General features: G+C 36.0%; 1 protein-coding gene across 1 annotated transcript; it reads left to right on the forward strand.

Moving 5' to 3' along the window:
- The first annotated feature begins 2525 nt into the window (after nt 1–2525).
- Nucleotides 2526–10956, forward strand: LOC132622492 (uncharacterized). Its single transcript, XM_060337107.1, has 5 exons — nt 2526–2679; nt 3280–3578; nt 3659–3781; nt 4335–4625; nt 10396–10956. The coding sequence occupies exons 2-5, from the start codon at nt 3315–3317 to the stop codon at nt 10600–10602; spliced, it is 885 nt and encodes a 294-aa protein (XP_060193090.1). The 5' UTR covers nt 2526–2679; nt 3280–3314; the 3' UTR covers nt 10603–10956.
- The last annotated feature ends 7116 nt before the right edge of the window (nt 10957–18072 follow it).

Below are 18072 nucleotides of genomic sequence, written 5' to 3' on the forward strand. Positions count from 1 at the left end.
GCCGCGTAGGGCCCCATTCTAAGGGAAGCGCCCCCTGCCCAGGATTTTAACATTCCCAGGGCTCGAACCCGAGACCTCTAGTTAAGGGTGGAGAAGCCTCATCCGCTGCACCACATCCTTTGGTGGTGTAATCAGTTATTAGTTCATTGATACCTTTCCTATAAATACTTGTAATACATTCTATTAGAGACATTTATGAAAATACAATACAAAAATACTATTCTACTTCTATTCCATCTCTTTTCTTCCATTTCTATAGCTAATCAACTCAAGTTATCTCTAGGTAACTCCTGTATTAGCATTGAATTACTCGAATTCTCTGGGATTCCTGCAATTCTATTAACATCGGCATCAAAAGAAATACATATTGGAAAAGATATACTCCTCTTTATATAAGTTTATCCCTTTAATTTAATTGTACACGCATAGAAGCTTAACAAAAAGCTTTAATCCAAAGATGGTTTGTCATCAAATTATAACCAAAATCCAGTACCCAACATGAGCGTTCTACCAAGCTACCTTAATTATGACCTCGTTGGTGAGGGTTCGATTCCCGTCTTGTAATTCCCTCCCCCATCCGCCCTTCACCTACCCCATATATATATATTTTTTTTTTAAAACGCCAAATTTGACTAAGCTTGTGTTAGGACTTGATTCTGCAGATCTAAAGATCTTGTCATTCTGAGTTATAGAAGGGTCAAGAGTAGAGAGAGGGGAAATTACAGAGGAAGTGTTAAAGAGGAAGAAAATAAACGAAACTAAAAATTAGGAACATAGGATGGTAACAAATTAAGGGGTAACCGACTATTGACGGTACATATTACCTGATTGTGTAAAAATAAATAAAAATTGCAGTGTATATTAGTTAAACTCTTTAAATACAATCGGTGCAAATTTATACATTATACTAGGATACTAGCCATTTTTCCCATGTAACAATCAGTGCAATTATACACATTATAGTAGGATGTTTACCTCTTTTTCTTTGTCAGCATGAATACATATTCATATCGTTTTAAATTTTGACCAAAAAAAAAAAAAAAAATTGGTTCAAGTTTTATGCAAGGAAAGTGTAAGATCTTTTTATAAGGCGATTATAGGTAAATTTCTATTACAAACACTTATGTAACCTGTTAATATTAGTAACTGACATTCTACTACAAATTAAAGTATATTGAAATGTGTATATATATATATATTAGATTGACAATGCATGTATCTTGACTTTATCACATCCAATTATATTTTGACCTAATCAAAATCAATCACGCTAAAACCAAACTCAATTGAGTTAAATTAACTTCTATAAATTGATTTTGCAAAAAAATGTTACACTATTTAAAAGATAATTATGGGTAATTTTCTAGTAAGTGATCGTTGACATAGAGACTGAAAGTCTGAAACACATAAGCTAGTAGAAAATGTCAAATTACACTAACTATATACACGTTTTTTGTCCTATCAATTTGTTTAGGGTAAAAATTATTTATATCTCTTAATTTTGCATTAAAAATCAAACTCCTCTTCAACTTACACAATAGACAATTTTCCCCTAATATCCTACACAATGTATATTTTTTCCTTGACATTTTCTATCCATTTTCGTAACACCTTTATATATTTTATGTGATATTTTATTTTTGTACGTAGGTTTTTTGCTAGAATTTTAAAAGCTCATACAAGAAATTTTGACTTATAATCGTCATCAAGGAAATTTTTTTCTCAATTGTAATTCATTTAAGTATGCATAGATAATATTTTAAGAGTTTGTCATAAAATCCACCTACACTTTTAATAAATACTTTTTATATATTATTTGCACTGAGTATATGCTTTACAAAGTCTTCATTCTCTTTTATTCTCAATTGTGTAGCTACAATGTGAGTTTAGATTGTTATTACAATTGATACGGCCAAATTAGTTTTTAATCTAAATTTTTTCATTATGCTCATTTTTTTTTCATTATTGGACGTCATTAACTTATACGTTTCGAAAATAATTTTTGTTCAATAAGTAAGCTCATAATTTAGATTAGAAACAAAATAAAAAAAGTTATGATATTAAAAAAGTAAGAAAACAAAAGTTGTAATGTAAAAGATTAAATAGGTATCTAAAAACTCAATTAACTTAAAATATTAAGACTATTTATTGGTCAAAATTGAGGAACTTTATTTTTGAAGTCAAATTAAGGTTATCATAAAATTATCACCCATTTATTTGAGTTAAACAAATCCAATCAAAGTAACAAGGTAAAAGCCACGACAAAACAGAACCACGCGTAGTTATACTCCATTCTTAAAATCAATATTTAAGAACCTGTTTGGATTGACAGCGCTCTTAAGTCAAAATAAATTTTAAGCACTTTTATAGTATTTAAATAAAATAAAAAAAATATTTTTAAATATTTATTTTTAAATCAAAATACAAAAATAAATCAAAAGTCGTGAGCTAAAATTTTTAAAATTTTTATCTCATAAGTCAAAAACCATATCCAAACCGGGGCCAAATCAGTACTTAAATGATATTTGATGCCAAGTGGGCACAGTAAAGTTGAAAAATCCTACACACCTAAATTGAATGAAGTAGTAGAGAGAGAGACAGTAAATTAAAAAGCAGGTGACATTATAAGAAGTAGAATCACAATACTACGGCCAACTCACTAATCTTGATTGATTCACTGTAAGTGCAAAATTTCTCCTGTAACACTCAATTTCTTTGTTTAGAACTTTGATTACTGTCATGTTTGCTTAATTCCTTGTTTCTTTTCGTGTGCCATCATGATAATAAGTTCTCTGGATCTTAATTTTGTATCACTTTCTTGTCGTCTTCTTAAATTTCTGGTGACCTGGAGGATATGGGTATTTTGTATTGATTCAATTTGCTAATTATTGGTTTGGGTTGTTTTTTTTGTTTTTCAAGAAAGCATTTTATTTTGATTCCCGAAATGCAAAATCTGTATTTTAACTAAAGATTTGGTTTTGAATTTTGATAATATGTCCCTTTGATATTTAAATCAAATTGGTGCTCAAATATCAAGCTTAGGTTTCTTGAATTTGATATTTTGCTAAACAGTTGCATGTTAATTATAATAAAGTTGATAACTTTATTTGTCGTTCTCATCGCCCTTGAACTAGCAACACTGAAAATTGCTCTAGTTGAAAGATGCTCTCTAACAATGCATGTTTTTAGCACCAGCCAATATATTTACATTTCAAACTGGCTCGACTTCCTACTAGTATCGCATAATTGAAAAATAAGTGCACACCAATATATATGCAGGAAGAGTTCTGTGTTCTTGCAAGGCTTGGTAAAATATGGACTTCGCTAGTATGGACAGTGCACAGCTCACTATGGTGGGATCAGGATTTTCTGCTTTGCTTTCAATGCATTTCACGATACAGCTCTTGTCACAACACCTCTTCTATTGGAAAAACCCAAAGGAGCAAAAGGCGATAATCATGATTATAGTTATGGCCCCCCTTTATGCCATTGACTCGTTTGTGGGCTTGTTAGATATTCGTGGAAGCAAAGCATTTTTCATGTTTCTAGACTCAGTTAAAGAATGCTATGAGGCTGTGGTAAGTTGCTATATCGTGTCATTAACAGCAAAAAAGGTTTCCAGGTTGTTTTCTAGAATTTGATGTTGTTTCATTTGCAGGCAATCGCCAAATTTTTGGCCCTGATGTATAGTTATTTGAATATATCCATCAGCAAAAACATTGTGCCTGATGAAATCAAAGGGAGGGAAATTCATCATTCCTTTCCAATGACTCTATTTCAGGTGTGATTATACTTATGCTTCTCCTTTTCTCTTAATATATGTGTCAGATAATAATGCATTCATGTATTTATATCTGATAACCATTGTGCTTGGATCTAGTCACTATTTCACTTTCCTCCTTTAGTGAAAGGAAAACTCCATCCCCCAGTATCTTTTATTTTTTGTTTTGAAGCCCATGGGTTCTAGTCATCTAAGATAGATAATCAAGTTATTTGAGTTATTAGCCTAATGTACTTAATCAAGTTATTTGAGTTATTAGCCTAATGTAACCGATTAATAATTATGACTGCAAATCCTAAAGAAATTATTTATCAGATCCAGTCTAAGTACTGATATGCTGTCTAAGCTTGGAGTTCAAGTACTGATAGCTTATGTAAATTTTCTTATAATGTGGCTGATGTGAGAAATTAGGTTGAAGTTTGTCTTCCTAATTTTGGCAGTTGTTCAATTGAGCTTATGCCTTTCTTACTTTATTTCATTAGAATGATTGATAAATTAGTATGGGTATGGTGAATTGTGATGATGCAACTAATAGTCTTTCTGCCAATTGTAGCCTCGTACTGCCCACTTAGATCACCGGACACTGAAACTTATGAAGCATTGGACATGGCAGTTTGTTATCATCCGTCCAGCATGCTCTATCTTGATGATCACGTTACAGATTCTTGGGTTATATCCGAGTTGGCTCAGCTGGACGTTTACCATCATTCTCAATATTTCATTCTCAGTGGCCATGTACTCCTTGGTTGCTTTCTACCATGTTTTTTCAAAGGAACTGCAGCCACACAAACCACTTTCAAAGTTCATCTGCATCAAAGGGATTGTTTTCTTCAGCTTTTGGCAGGTAGAGGTCCAACTCATCTTCCCCCCCACCCGGCCGAAAGAAAATTCCTCACCCATCTCCTGTAATTTTGGTCAAGGGTTTGTTTTACATATATTCATTTTATATGACTATGTTGGAGGAGGAGTTTCACTTTTGGATTTCGCAAGAGCTTTTGGGTTGGTGATAGCCAATTCGAGTTTTCCAAAGAAGGAAGAGCACTTGGTAACCTTCCGTAGTTCGGCGGCTAAGACTCAGATAGATTTTTTACTTTTTAGGAAGGATGATAAAGGTTTGTGTAAAGATTGTAAGGTCATTCCGAGGGACAACCTTACAACCCGACATAAGCTCTTGGTGATGGATTTAGGGATTAAGATGACGAGGAAGAAGTGGGTCGGGGATGATCGACCTAGGATCAGATGGGGGAGTTTGACCACGGCTAGTGCCCTGGAGATGGAAGAGAAATTGAAGGATATGGGGGCCTGGGATAGTAGTGGGGATGCGACCAGTATGTGGGATAGGACGGCTAGTTGTATTAGGGTTGTAGCAAGGGAAGTGTTGGGAGTCTCGACAGGTAGTCGTGGTCGGCATCGAGGGGACTGGTGGTGGAATGGAGAAGTGCAAGGGAAGGTGGAAGCAAAGAAGATGGCGTATACGAAGCTGATAGAAAGCAAGGATGAGGTGGAGATGTGGACGAATAGGGAACTTTATAAGATAGCGAGGAAGGAGGCGAAGTCGGCGGTTTCGACGGCAAAAACGGCAGCTTTTGAACGCCTCTATGCTGAACTAGAAGAGAAAGGCGGGGATAGGAAATTGTTCAGGCTAGCCAGGGTGCGGGAGAGAAGGGCGCGCGATGTGGATCAAGTGAAGTGCATTAAAGATGAGCATGGAAAAGTATTGGTAGAGGAGACTCTCATTAAACAGAGATGGCAGTCATATTTTCACAAACTCTTGAATGAAGAAGGGGAGAGAGACATCGTGTTGGGAGATTTGGAGCATACAGGGAGGCGTCACGATTTTGGGTATTGCAGGAGTATTAAGGTTGAGGAGGTTAAGGGTGCTGTCCGTAGGATGCGCAGGGGAAGAGCGACCGGACCTGACGAGATCCCTGGGGAATTTTGGAAGAGCGCGAGCTCGGCAGGTTTGGAGTGGCTGACTAGGTTGTTTAATGTCATCTTTAAGACGGCAACGATGCCCGAAGAATGGAGGTCGAGCGTAATGATCCCTCTATACAAAAACAAGGGGGATGTCCAGAGTTGCGAAAACTATAGAGGTATCAAGCTACTAAGCCATACTATGAAAGTGTGGGAAAGAGTGGTGGAGATGAGGGTGAGGAGAGGCGTGTCTATTTCAGAGAACCAGTTCGGATTTATGCCGGGACGCTCAACTACAGAAGCCATTTATCTTGTGAGGAGACTGGTGGAGCAGTATAGGGAGAGGAAGAGGGACTTGCATATGGTATTCATCGACCTAGAAAAGGCTTACGATAAAGTTCCAAGAGAAATCCTATGGAGATGTTTGGAGGCTAAAGGTGTACCTGTAGCATACATTAGGGTGATCAAGGACATGTATGAGGAAGCCAAAACTAGAGTAAGGACAGTAGGAGGGGACTCAGAGCACTTTCCAGTTGTGATGGGGTTGCATCAAGGATCAGCTCTTAGTCCGTTTTTATTTGCCTTGGTGATGGATAGATTGACGCGACAAATTCAAGGTGAGGTGCCATGGTGTATGCTTTTCGCGGACGACATAGTCCTGATCGATGAGACTCGTAGCGGAGTTAACGCTAAGCTGGAGGATTGGAGACATACCTTGGAGTCTAAAGGATTTAAGCTGAGTAGGACCAAGACAGAGTACTTAGAGTGTAAGTTCAGTGAGACACCCCAGGAGGTTGGCGTGGAAGTTAGGCTTGGTGCTCAGGCCATCCAAAAGAAAAGTAGTTTCAAGTACCTTGGGTCTATCATGCAAGGCAGCGGGGAGATTGACGATGATGTCACACATCGTATTGGGGTAGGGTGGATGAAATGGAGGCTAGCTTCAGGAGTGCTATGTGACAAGAAGGTGCCACCACAACTGAAGGGCAAGTTCTACAGAGTGGTGGTTAGACCGGCTATGTTGTATGGGGCGGAGTGTTGGCCAGTTAAGATCTCTCACGTTCAAAAGATGAAAGTTGCCGAGATGAGAATGTTGAGATGGATGTGTGGGCACACTAGGAGCGACAGGATTAGAAATGAGGCTATTCGGGATAAGGTGGGAGTGGCCTCGGTGGAAGACAAGATGCGGGAAATGCGACTGAGATGGTTTGGGCATGTGAAGAGGAGAGACATAGATGCCCCAGTGCGGAGGTGTGAGAGGTTAGCCATGGATGGTTTCCGAAGAGGTAGGGGTAGGCCAAAGAAATATTGGGGAGAGGTGATTAGACAGGACATGACGCAGTTACAGCTTACCGAGGACATGACCTTAGATAGGAAGGTGTGGAGGACCCACATTAGGGTAGAAGGCTAGTATATAAGTCTCGTTATCTTTACTTATTAGTAGGCGCATTAGCGCATTATAATTTCTTGTGCTTTGATTTATGTTATTATTTGCTACTTTCTGTACTTTGATTACTCTATTTTATCTGTGCCGCTTTCGTGATTTGCATTTCCATATCGCTTTGAATTCCTTGATTATCCTGTTTTACTGTGTCGCTTGCATTATTTCATTGCAATATCGTTTTAAATCTTTTAACCTTATCTGACCCCCTTTTTATGCTTCTATTGAGCCGAGGGTCTCTCGGAAACAGCCATCCTACCTTGGTAGGAGTAAGGTCTGCGTACATTATACCCTCCCCAGACCCCAAGATGTGGGATTTCACTGGGCGGCTGTTGTTGTTGTTGTTGTAAAGTCGTACTGAATTAGAACAATTGGAAGCAGAAAATCGGAAAAAAAAAAGGGACAAGACAGGTATTGGAGGAGGTTATCTTTTGATGGCATATTATGAATTTATTAAATATGAAAAGTAGATGGGGTCTAGCAAATTTAGCTGAGAAGCATATGACACACTAGAATCTTTAGAGCAATTTCTCATATTTTATTTGAAGAAGAGCCGTCAGCTTTTTGCCTTTTTTTTTGATAAGGTGGCCACCGGTTTTTATGCTTGAAAGTGATGTTATTGAAAACCATCACTTCGTTGGTTAGAGCCATATGTTGTAGGATCGTGAGGGAAAAAATAGGTTCATTTGGTATTCGACTACTAAGATTATTCTTCACCTACGCTTCATCAATTCATTTTCGTTGTTGTCTTCTTTTCTTGAATTTGTACCGCTTTTTCTTCTACAACTTTGCTTTCTATTCTTCTTCTTAATTTACTTTTTATTTAATTATTTACATTTAATATGAATGGAGGGTTGTTTGGCTCGTGGGAGCAAAGATGCATTTTGCAGAAATGTGCGCTTTACAAACTCTCTTGATTTATTGAATTTGAATAAAAAACCGGGGTAAAAAGAGAAAACGGAGGGAATAAATAGGGTCATTTGGTATTTGACTGCTACGATTATTTGTCGCCCATGCTTCATCAATTCATTGTCATTGTTGTCTTCTTTTCTTCTTGAATTTGTAACACTTCCTCTTCTACAACTTCTATGTCTATTTTTCTTTTAAATTTACTTTTTTCTTCTTTTTCTTCGAAGTGAGCCGAGGGTCTTTCGGAAACAGCCATCCTACCTTGGTAGGAGTAAGGTCTGCGTACACTCTACCCTCCCCAGACCCCACGTTGTGGGATTTCACTGGGTTGTTGTTGTTGTTCTTTTTCTTCGAAATATGTGATTCATTTGCTTCTACTATGAAACGAGGGGTTGTTGGCTCGTGGGTGAAGCGATGCACTTTGCAGAAATGTTCACTTTGGACTTATCTTTCTATCTTCTAAGCTATGTTGCTCGGACTCTCCAAAAATGTAGCCGCACCCGTGTCAGATCCTTCAAAAATGCACTACTTTTGGAGGATCCGACACGCACCCGTGTCCATTTTTGAAGAGTCCGAGTAACATAGCTTCTAAGTACAGTAGCTGAAGCAATTGAATGATAAACTTGATTACTGCAGATTAATTCCTTTTTACGGTTAATCAACTAAACATTGAAATTTAATTTGATTATCATAGTTATCTTTTAATGGCATTATAAAATTATTTAATGATATTTATTGTGTTAAGTTCTACGGTCCTGTCAGTTGTCGCTTTCTTTGCTTTTCGATTTTAAAAGCTTGATTTGAAAGAAAAGATGAAAATATTTGTAATCTAAAGGGGCAGCATAAGGATATAGCAGCCGTAGTCCCAAGGGCAGGATTGAGTGGTTGAGGTGTAAGAGTAACAAGCTGGAGATTCTAGGTTCGAATCCGCAGTACAAAGTGCAAAGCTTATCTGCTTTCTCAGTTGGGCCGGTACATGTGCTTATGCACTATAGCAGATAGACTGCCCATTGGATTAATCAAGATGCGGGAAAGCTTACTCAGCTGCCTGTCATTTAAAAGTATACACATGATCAGCAGCCCACAAGGCCGTGATGATCTTCCAAGGGACGTTGTTAGGATATGCCTGGAAAGAGTTTTTTTGAGAAGGTTATTTTCTTTGTTGTTTGGTATGTTAGGCTTGAAAAAACATTAGTGTTTACTGCAATTCTAGCTGGTATTAAAGATTTGGATTTGCCTACAGGAAGTTTATGCGAGATGTTTATGAACAACCAATACTTATCAAGCTTCTTTAGTTCTATTATTTTCATTGCATGTTTGTCGTGTGGGGTTGGATAGGGGACATACATTTGCTTTATTCGCAAGCTTTCTATTACTCATTGTAGTTGTATGTATTGAAACCATATGCAATGGAGCCAAACCCATCAAAGGACTTCTCTTACCAGCTATATATCGAAGGACTTTGACTAATTTCAGATTTTGTTTTACCTACGTGGAAGTTTGTGCATTTTTTTATTTGAATACTTCCTCCAATGCTGTTTCCTCATTCTGTGTCTTTGTGATGTGGGAGTGGGATGGGTAACGGGCATAGAGTTTGCTTATTAGCTGGGAGCACCTTCATTTGGTTTCGCCTCATGCCAAACCTTCTACTGCTATCCTCTTTATGCGTGTGCAACCCAGTAATGGAACCAAAACACAACAAGGGACACTGTACCATCTATGTACTTTTAGGTTTATCTGTAGCTTGGGAAAATGTTTTCTATATAGAGGACTTGGTTTCATTATTTCGACAACAAGATGTTGAAATGCCTTGGAAGTTTTTGGGTTTATAAGGCACGCTGAAGGGTTCTGGGATTGGGCTGTCACATTTTATCTGTTCAAACAATTGAGAATTAAAGGTCTTTAACATGTCTGCCTCCACCCTCCTCTAAAAGGTTACGTCATTAGGAGTAGATAACTGTTTACTCTTTTACCAGTCATCTCCTCTGAAGTTTGATTGCTGGATACCCATTGTGTGAGGGCGGATCCATTATCCACTGAGTATCAAAATCATGAGCCAGTGGCTCTGGGTATTTCTAGTTTATCAAAAAAAAAAAAAAAGGAGTCCTGCTAGCAAGCAAGTCATCAAGTAAACGATACAAAAACTACACCATTAAAAAGTTGAATCCTGTTAACACCCTCTTTACTTGCATGCCATTACTATTAAAGTTCTTTCAACTTCTCGAAAAGGTGGTATTTGTTCTTTATTGTGTTGTTTCTGTAAGGAAGCCTCTTTCCGTTTGATGTTTTGCTTGACTGAAATATGTTTTCAGCATCACTTATGCAATAAACTATTCATCTCGGTCTTTTGCAGGGGTTGGTGGTTAAAATTCTAGTTGCGTTGGGCGTTATCAAACCTCACCATTTTTGGTTGGATGTGGAGCACCTTCAGGAAGCCATTCAGAATGTTTTAATTTGCGTGGAGATGGTTTTCTTTTCTGTTCTGCAGCAATATGCATACCACGTAGCTCCTTACAGTGGCGATGTCGAAGCAAAGTTGAAACTGAAAAAGGATGACTAAGTTGATGCACAGGACAGTGGTGTGGATAGACACTCCTTTCTGTGTGATCTTGCTTTTGACATTCAACTGTAAAGCAACTTTTGACATGCATTTGGTGGATATTGTTATACTAATAGGCATGCTGCTTCATAATGGCTTTTCAGAAAGTTTTCTGATGTTCTACTTAGGAAGATACATTTGAGGCTGTATGGCACATCCTTATTAGTTTTTTACTTGTTACTTCCTTTGTCCCTTGTCATTACTAGTTTGGTGTAAGTACCCAAACAGAGTTTCTTTTTTTGTCAACTGGGCTTCTGGACTATGGTCCTTTATGATATTATTCCAAAGTTCAGCCATAGAGAAAGGGCAGGTTTACCATGTCTTGATCAACAAAAACTTTCTTAGAATTGGAAGAAGAAGATTAAAATAACTGTTCCAAATTGAACCCTATACCTTTGAGATTTAAACAAAAAAGTGAAGAATTAAATGCTCACCTCTCTATTAGAATTTTACATGTATAGCCAATAAAATGTGCAGAGAGCAAGTAGAAAATTTGAATTCAGGCAGTAAGTTTGGGAAAGTGTGAAGACTGTTAACCATAAAAGATTTGTTCATGGTAAATGAGCAAGAGAAAATGTAATCAAAGTGGGAGCAGTAACATTCATGATTGATAATAACTTCAACGATGTGTGCTTCAACATACAAAGCATTGGAAAAGCTTATTTACTGAGATAGACTTACCTGCAAACCAAACATCATGCTCAATATGTCCACTGTATTGTTTCCTTGCTTACGATGGATTTTTTACTCAGAACAAAGCTTGCATCATTGTGATTACCGTAGAGGGCACCAAATGAGATGTCAGTTAGTGAATGCATGATACACATGTAGGCTTGTAGACCCTAGTGTGCATACTTTGGTAGATATTGAATTACCATATACCGAAACAGAAATTTTCGGTACCGCAGTTTCGATATTGCTATATTTTTTATGCATTCTATTGATTTATAAAAAGAAATACCGGATACCGTACCGATGTATATAAAATATACAATCCATATATATTATATCATTAATAACGAATATATAAAATCGTATTAGTATAATAAAACTACATATCACATCTCATTTAATGCCATTTTGTCCTACCAGAGGATTGGCTGATGTCGTTAAGACTTTGGAACTTTGACTACCCTATGTTGATTGAAATGTCCTTTTTGTGTAGCTGATTAACGAATGGAATTGCTTGTACTTTCTTTTGAATATTTCTACATGTGTAAGATGTAAATATGATATAATTGAAACAAAGAGACAAGTCTTGAAAAGTCAAAGTAATAATTCTTTATTATACGAGTATATATAAGTCGAAGTCGAATATGATTATCGTTTTACCGTACTGCAAAATACTGAAATCGAACTTAAAGTGAACACACGTTATTGTGAATAGACACTTTTCCTCTGTGATCTTGCATTTACTAGTAACAGTGTGTAATGCATGTTTGTTATTGTCTACCTGTTGATGCAAATCAAGGAGATAGGAAGTATGCTCCTCTTAAGATTACTAATTTTCGTGTGTGTTAGTGAAGAAGATAGAATTTCTATCATTTTCTCTAACAAATAATTTTTACCCTTTTGTGGTTGGATTTCTTGTAGTTGCATCAGTAATTTTGCTTCATGAGAAGCTAGTGTCACTGCCGGCACCTGCAAAAAGATTGATTTTGACTTTGTAAGTATACATTTTCTAAATTTCTTTGAAAATATCATGACTATGAGATTGCTGGGGTAACTGTGATTTCTATCCTTGCTTGTTTGTATCTCCTTCCACAATAATCCCGTCTCTTTCTGGAACCAGATATTGGAATCATACTCAACCAGTGTCCTGGTGAAGAAAATAAGTTCCTTGATTGTAATGTTTGTTCATTGTTTTGATCAAATTCTTGATAATTAGTATCTGGATGAACATAGTATGAATTCTATTTATCGTGACTCAGGCTCGCATAAGGGACTTTAGCTCAATGGTAGAGTGGGCCCATAATATCCTTGGAATCACTTCAGAAGATGGATGATATAGCTAAAACTCCCTAGTCTAGCATGTTTGGATAAATTATTCTTCCAACAGAAGAATGCACAATATAAAGTTGGAAGCTCTTGGTGACTGGGCCAATATATATACATATATATATCACCTTTTATATGTTTAAAAAATCAGGGAATACAATCCCAACTTAGCTGGTACAATATAATAATTTGTCATGAGAACAAGTAACACATGAGAATTCGTGAACAATTTTCTATTTCTTCAATATATAACTACATGAATTTTCAATTATTTTCGTATCACATTTAAACTGGGATGACCAACCTGTCATGCTAACTGATATCTCTTTTAATAAACTTCTAGTTTACTATCGCATGTGATTCCATCATCATGTTTATATTTGTGTAGTTCAAATAGGAAGAAAAGACGCATAACCTTTCACATAAATATTTATAATCCGCTTTGAATGCGTAATATGATAGTCTCAATATAATTCATTATTGGCCAATGCCTTTCAAACTTAATAATTCTTTTTTCAAAACTTACTACGACACCAATATTGTACAATTTCATTCCTCCTGACAGTAACAAATTAGCTCTTTCGGAGCTCTCAATTAACTTTGTATTACCAAATATTTTATGATACCATCCGCATATGGTGAATGTCTCCTCCATGGTCATGGTCAAAATCATCACAGGCAAGACACATTTCTTCTTTACTTTTACCTGTAATAATTTTTTATAAGGGCTGACAAAATATTTTTGACATACCATACGTACGTGCCCAATGACATATCTGCGGCCACACGATAATATTCATTTTGGTCATGGCCAAAATCTTTACATGCAAGAATTATTAATTGCCTTTGCCCTTTGGTAGTTCATGATAAGACATGCTACAAAATTTGTGATGTACTAAAAGTACGCGATCAATGACTAATTATGCCAAAATAAATTTCTCTATTTCTCTCAAACCTTCTGTAAATGTGGATTGTCGTATTTATCCAACCATACATGAGCACGTCATTATTCATAATTTTTATCACATCTTGACACATTCACTATATATCAAGAATGGGTGAGAATTAACGGTGCTTACCATAAGTCACATTATCTTCAAGGAATGGACTATAATCATTTTTACGTGATTCATAAATTTTCATTATAGGCTCATTATCATGCTTTGACATTTATCATATTTTTATGTCCTACCTCAACATCACTTTGAAAAAGGTCAAGTGCACATCCACTTTGTATTACTTTCGAGAAAATAGCCAAATGAGCCCCTAACGTTTGGCCGAAATCCCAACTGAGCACTCAACCTTTGCGGGGGTCCTATTATCTCCCGGACTAATTTAAAATAGAATGTTTATCCCCTTAAAAAGTCACACCCACATATGTGTTTGCTGGTGAAGCGCACGCGCTTGACACCTGGAAATTTCAATTAACTTTTTTTTTTGGATCTATTATTCCGTTTTTTAATTTCTTTTTCTTTTTCTTTTTCTTTTTCTTTCCTCAATTAAAAATCTCTTTCTTCTCCAACACCAACCAAAGCCATGGGTGAGAACCTTTCCCCCATTAACACACACACATTCAATTTCATTTTCAATCATAGAGTCTTTTTCCAGAATTTAACCTGTGTTCATACAACTCTATTTGGGTTCAAGAAATTTTTCAATTTTCAAGCCAAGCTTTGAAGCTTTCTTTAATGGCTTCCCATGGTGAAATATATATAAGTGAATTAAGTTTCAACAAGACATTATCATTCTCATAAGGTCGAACATATTTTGTAAACTCTATTTGAGTTCAAGTGTAAATCTATCATTCTTATAATCTTTCAATGATGAGGTGTCCAATGAAAAACAATAACTACGAATTCAAACTTTCACAATTTAAATTTGACAAATAATTACTAGTACTAAATGATGATGGTATCAGCAAATATTACAGACCATTACTATATGGCAGTATTTATTAGGGAGAAAATGGTCAAATGAGCCCTTAATGTTACCTAAATCCCAACTACACATTCTACCTATCTTTGTGGGGGTCTTATTATCCTCTGGACATTTTAAAAGTGAAATATACTCATCCTTAAAAAGCCACATCCGCGTATGTGTTGGCTAGTGAAGTGCACGCGCCCGACACGTGTAACTTTCAATTAATACTTTTGTATTTTTATTTTTTCTTATTCTTTTTTTTTTTTGATTTATTATTCTATTTTTTGTAATGCCCCTGTTTTCTTTTTCTTTTTTATACTTTCCCTTTATCTTTTTTCGTCTTTATCAACGAAAATGGTGCTGGGTAGTTGTTGTTCGTTCTCCTCCTTTTGTTTTTTTTTTCTTTTCCGGCAGTGAAATCTTTTTTCGATCTGAAATTTTCCATGGCCGGAGGAGCTTTTCCGGCTTCCCTTTTTCTTGTTCTGTTCTGATGAAGGGCTGCCATGAACTTGGGATCAAGGGTACGTAGCCCGTGCCTTGAGACGCTACAGTACCCCTTTGGATATTCTTTCAATTTCGCCTAACATCAGTGTGTTTTATTGGATCTTGTGAATGAGCATGACTCGTTGAAGGGGTGGGGATTGCCGGCGAAAATTCAGTCACCAAACTCATCTTCGCTAGAGGTGAGGTTGAAGAAAACAAAGGAAAAAAGAAAAAGAAAAGACCAAAAACAAAAGAAAAAACATGAAAGAATTTAAAAAATCAGAAAATTAATATTAAATAAAAATACTTGTGAAAATAAAGTTTCCATAATCTAGTTTTGTCTCTCTAGTGAAGTACACTATCTTTGCCACCTCAATATTTAGGGAGCAATATATTTCACTTTTAAAATGCTTATAGAGAATAATAGACCCTGGAAAGATAAGGTGTGTGGTTGAGATTTCGGTCGAACGTCGGTCGTTCGGGGCTCATTTGACCATTTTCTCATTTATTAGGATAGAGGTGCTACCACTTTCAGATGTCATCTCTTCCCATTTTCTGTAATTGAAACAATACTATATTAAAGCATATAGTAATATATCCTACCTACCACATGTAAAAACTTATAGAACAATATTTGTTAGCAATAAGGGATCTCATCATCTCAATGACATATTTATGATCAGATATATATCTAAGTTCACACTTAACCAATGCTTATTGACTATGAAAAATCATATTATATACAGGTTTCTATCCTATTCTTGGTAAGTTACGTATGTATATTAGAAAAAAGACTAGCAAATAAAAAATGTGAGAAAGGATGTTGCCATGTCGGGAATGGAAAGACTTGTGCTTAATCTTATTAATAATACTCTACGATCATCAACCAGTTATTAATCTTACTAGCAGCATTTGTTTGATTTTGTTTGACACGTTTTTGTTTGGTTTACAGTTTCTAAATTGAAGAATTCAGACATCAACCAAATAGTAAAGAAGGAATTACTAGTGAGCATCATCACAAGTAAAATGTAAAAGCATATTCCACATACAAAAGAATGCATAGCAACAGTACTATAACTAAAAAGAAACTCACCTTGTTCAAAACTTTGAGATGGATAAATTGGTTAGCACATCGTGCTGGTAACGTCTTATGAAACGAGAGCAAGTAAAAAATAATATTAAAGATGAAAGCAATAGAAATAAAGAGACAAGATATGAGAGTTTTTCTAATTTCTTTTAATCATATCTAAATGTGTATAACATGATTTTCAATACCTCTATTTTATAGAGATACATTGAGGAACACCAAACCATGAATATGTAATTAACGATTGAGATCACATGAAAGGTTATACGGTGTGAAAGTTAAAATCATAATGGTGAGAAATGGTAGAGGGTTTACTATACATCATGAAGAAGAATGATGACAAAATTAGCAGAAAAGGATCGAGATTGGGATTTTTTTTTTGTATATTTCTCTAAATGTAACAGTGAACAGTGTAGTCTATTTATACATTTGACCTGTGGACTGAAGTGTAATGTTGTAAACTACTCTATGGATGGAAATGTAAAATATGAAACTATCTAACTAACTAAAACTTTACAGCTCACTAAAAAAATATCTGTGCAAGGAGTCATTTATCCCAAGGTGTGTATTATTGTTATGGTGTAGCTCACTGTGCTTGGACTAAGAATTGTAAGTGGGAGTCCAATAATGACTTTGGGCCCAATCTGTTATCAATGTGGTCCAGCAGAAGAATGACCCGATAGTTGTAAAAATAAGAGATTAATCTCTTCCTTTCTCTTTCTCTTTCAGACCAAGTCCTCTTCTTTCCTCTTTCTCTGTAAAAGCTTTATCTCTTCTTTCCTCTTTTTCTGTAAAAGCTTTGTCGTGTTGGACCGTCATAGTACTATCGGAAACATCCCCCTCAAGTAGGTATCCGGTGATCGGACACCTAACTTGCCAGTAAAGTGACACCTAACTCACAGAGGGGAACTTGTTACTAGAATAGCAAATAAATTTCAATTTACACTTAGTAAAATTTTAATAAATAGCTACAAATGCAAACTTTAACAATAAATATAAGTAATCCACTAATTAAATTACAATTACAAAGTAATGTAACTAATAATGATAGAAATGAGATATTTACCAAAAAAAAAAAAATGATAGAAATGAGATTGAAAAAAAAATGGAAAAAAATGACTTACCTTTAGTGGCGGCGGTTAGCAACGGCGGCGATGGAGGACAGGCAGTGGTGGGGATGGGGCGTCAGCGGCGGGGAGGGGTAGGGGTGTGGTGGGGTGGAGTGTCGGCGACTGGGTAGGGGTACGGTGGGGTTGGGAGTTTTAATATAATTAGGTTTTGGTTGTTGGGAATAAGAATTGCACGATTGAAGTTTGGGGGAGTATATTAAATTTTACAAGTTTATTATTTCGACCGCGTGTGGTCGAAATATGATTCTTTTTTTTTTTAATTAATTGTTTTATTTATATAATTTAATTTTTAAAAATGTTTTTTCTCATTTATTATTTGTACAAAAATAAGTTTCGACCTCATGCGGTTGAAATTTTATTTCCCGTGTAAATATCGACAGCTTGAGGGCGAAATCCCCCCAAAAAAAAATTAAATTCTGAAAATTTCGACCTCACGTGATCGATTTCTTTTCGACCAAAAAGTGAGGTCGAAAAATTTTGATCGAAATTCACTGTTTTTTTAGTAGTGCGAGTGGATGATGGGTACATATCTATTTACCAAGACAAGCAGCACGCGTTTAGACTCCACTGGAAAACAACATAAGAACAGCTCTATCAATATCAATCAATATTATATTAAACGGAAAAGGGCCAAAATTACCCCCGAACTTTGAAAAATAGTTCATTCATACCCTTCGTTATACTTTAGGGCCAATTATACCCTTACAGTTATACTATGGGGTCAATTATACCCTTCTGTCTAACTGTTGCCACGTGGCATCATCCCAGTCCTTCAAAATTATTTTACCCTCAAATAATTTTTTACTCACTAAA

The sequence above is a fragment of the Lycium barbarum genome, chromosome 12 (assembly GCF_019175385.1).
Source record: "Lycium barbarum isolate Lr01 chromosome 12, ASM1917538v2, whole genome shotgun sequence".
Classification (NCBI taxonomy): Eukaryota; Viridiplantae; Streptophyta; class Magnoliopsida; order Solanales; family Solanaceae; genus Lycium; species Lycium barbarum.

Excerpts from the sequence above, each read along its gene's own strand:
- LOC132622492 (XM_060337107.1), top strand. The coding sequence starts at position 3,315 with ATGGACTTCGCTAGTATGGACAGTGCACAGCTCACTATGGTGGGATCA. Across the intron at positions 3,782-4,334 it reads TTCCAATGACTCTATTTCAG|CCTCGTACTGCCCACTTAGA; the intron begins GTGTGATTATAC and ends TGCCAATTGTAG. Across the intron at positions 4,626-10,395 it reads TTTTCTTCAGCTTTTGGCAG|GGGTTGGTGGTTAAAATTCT; the intron begins GTAGAGGTCCAA and ends GGTCTTTTGCAG.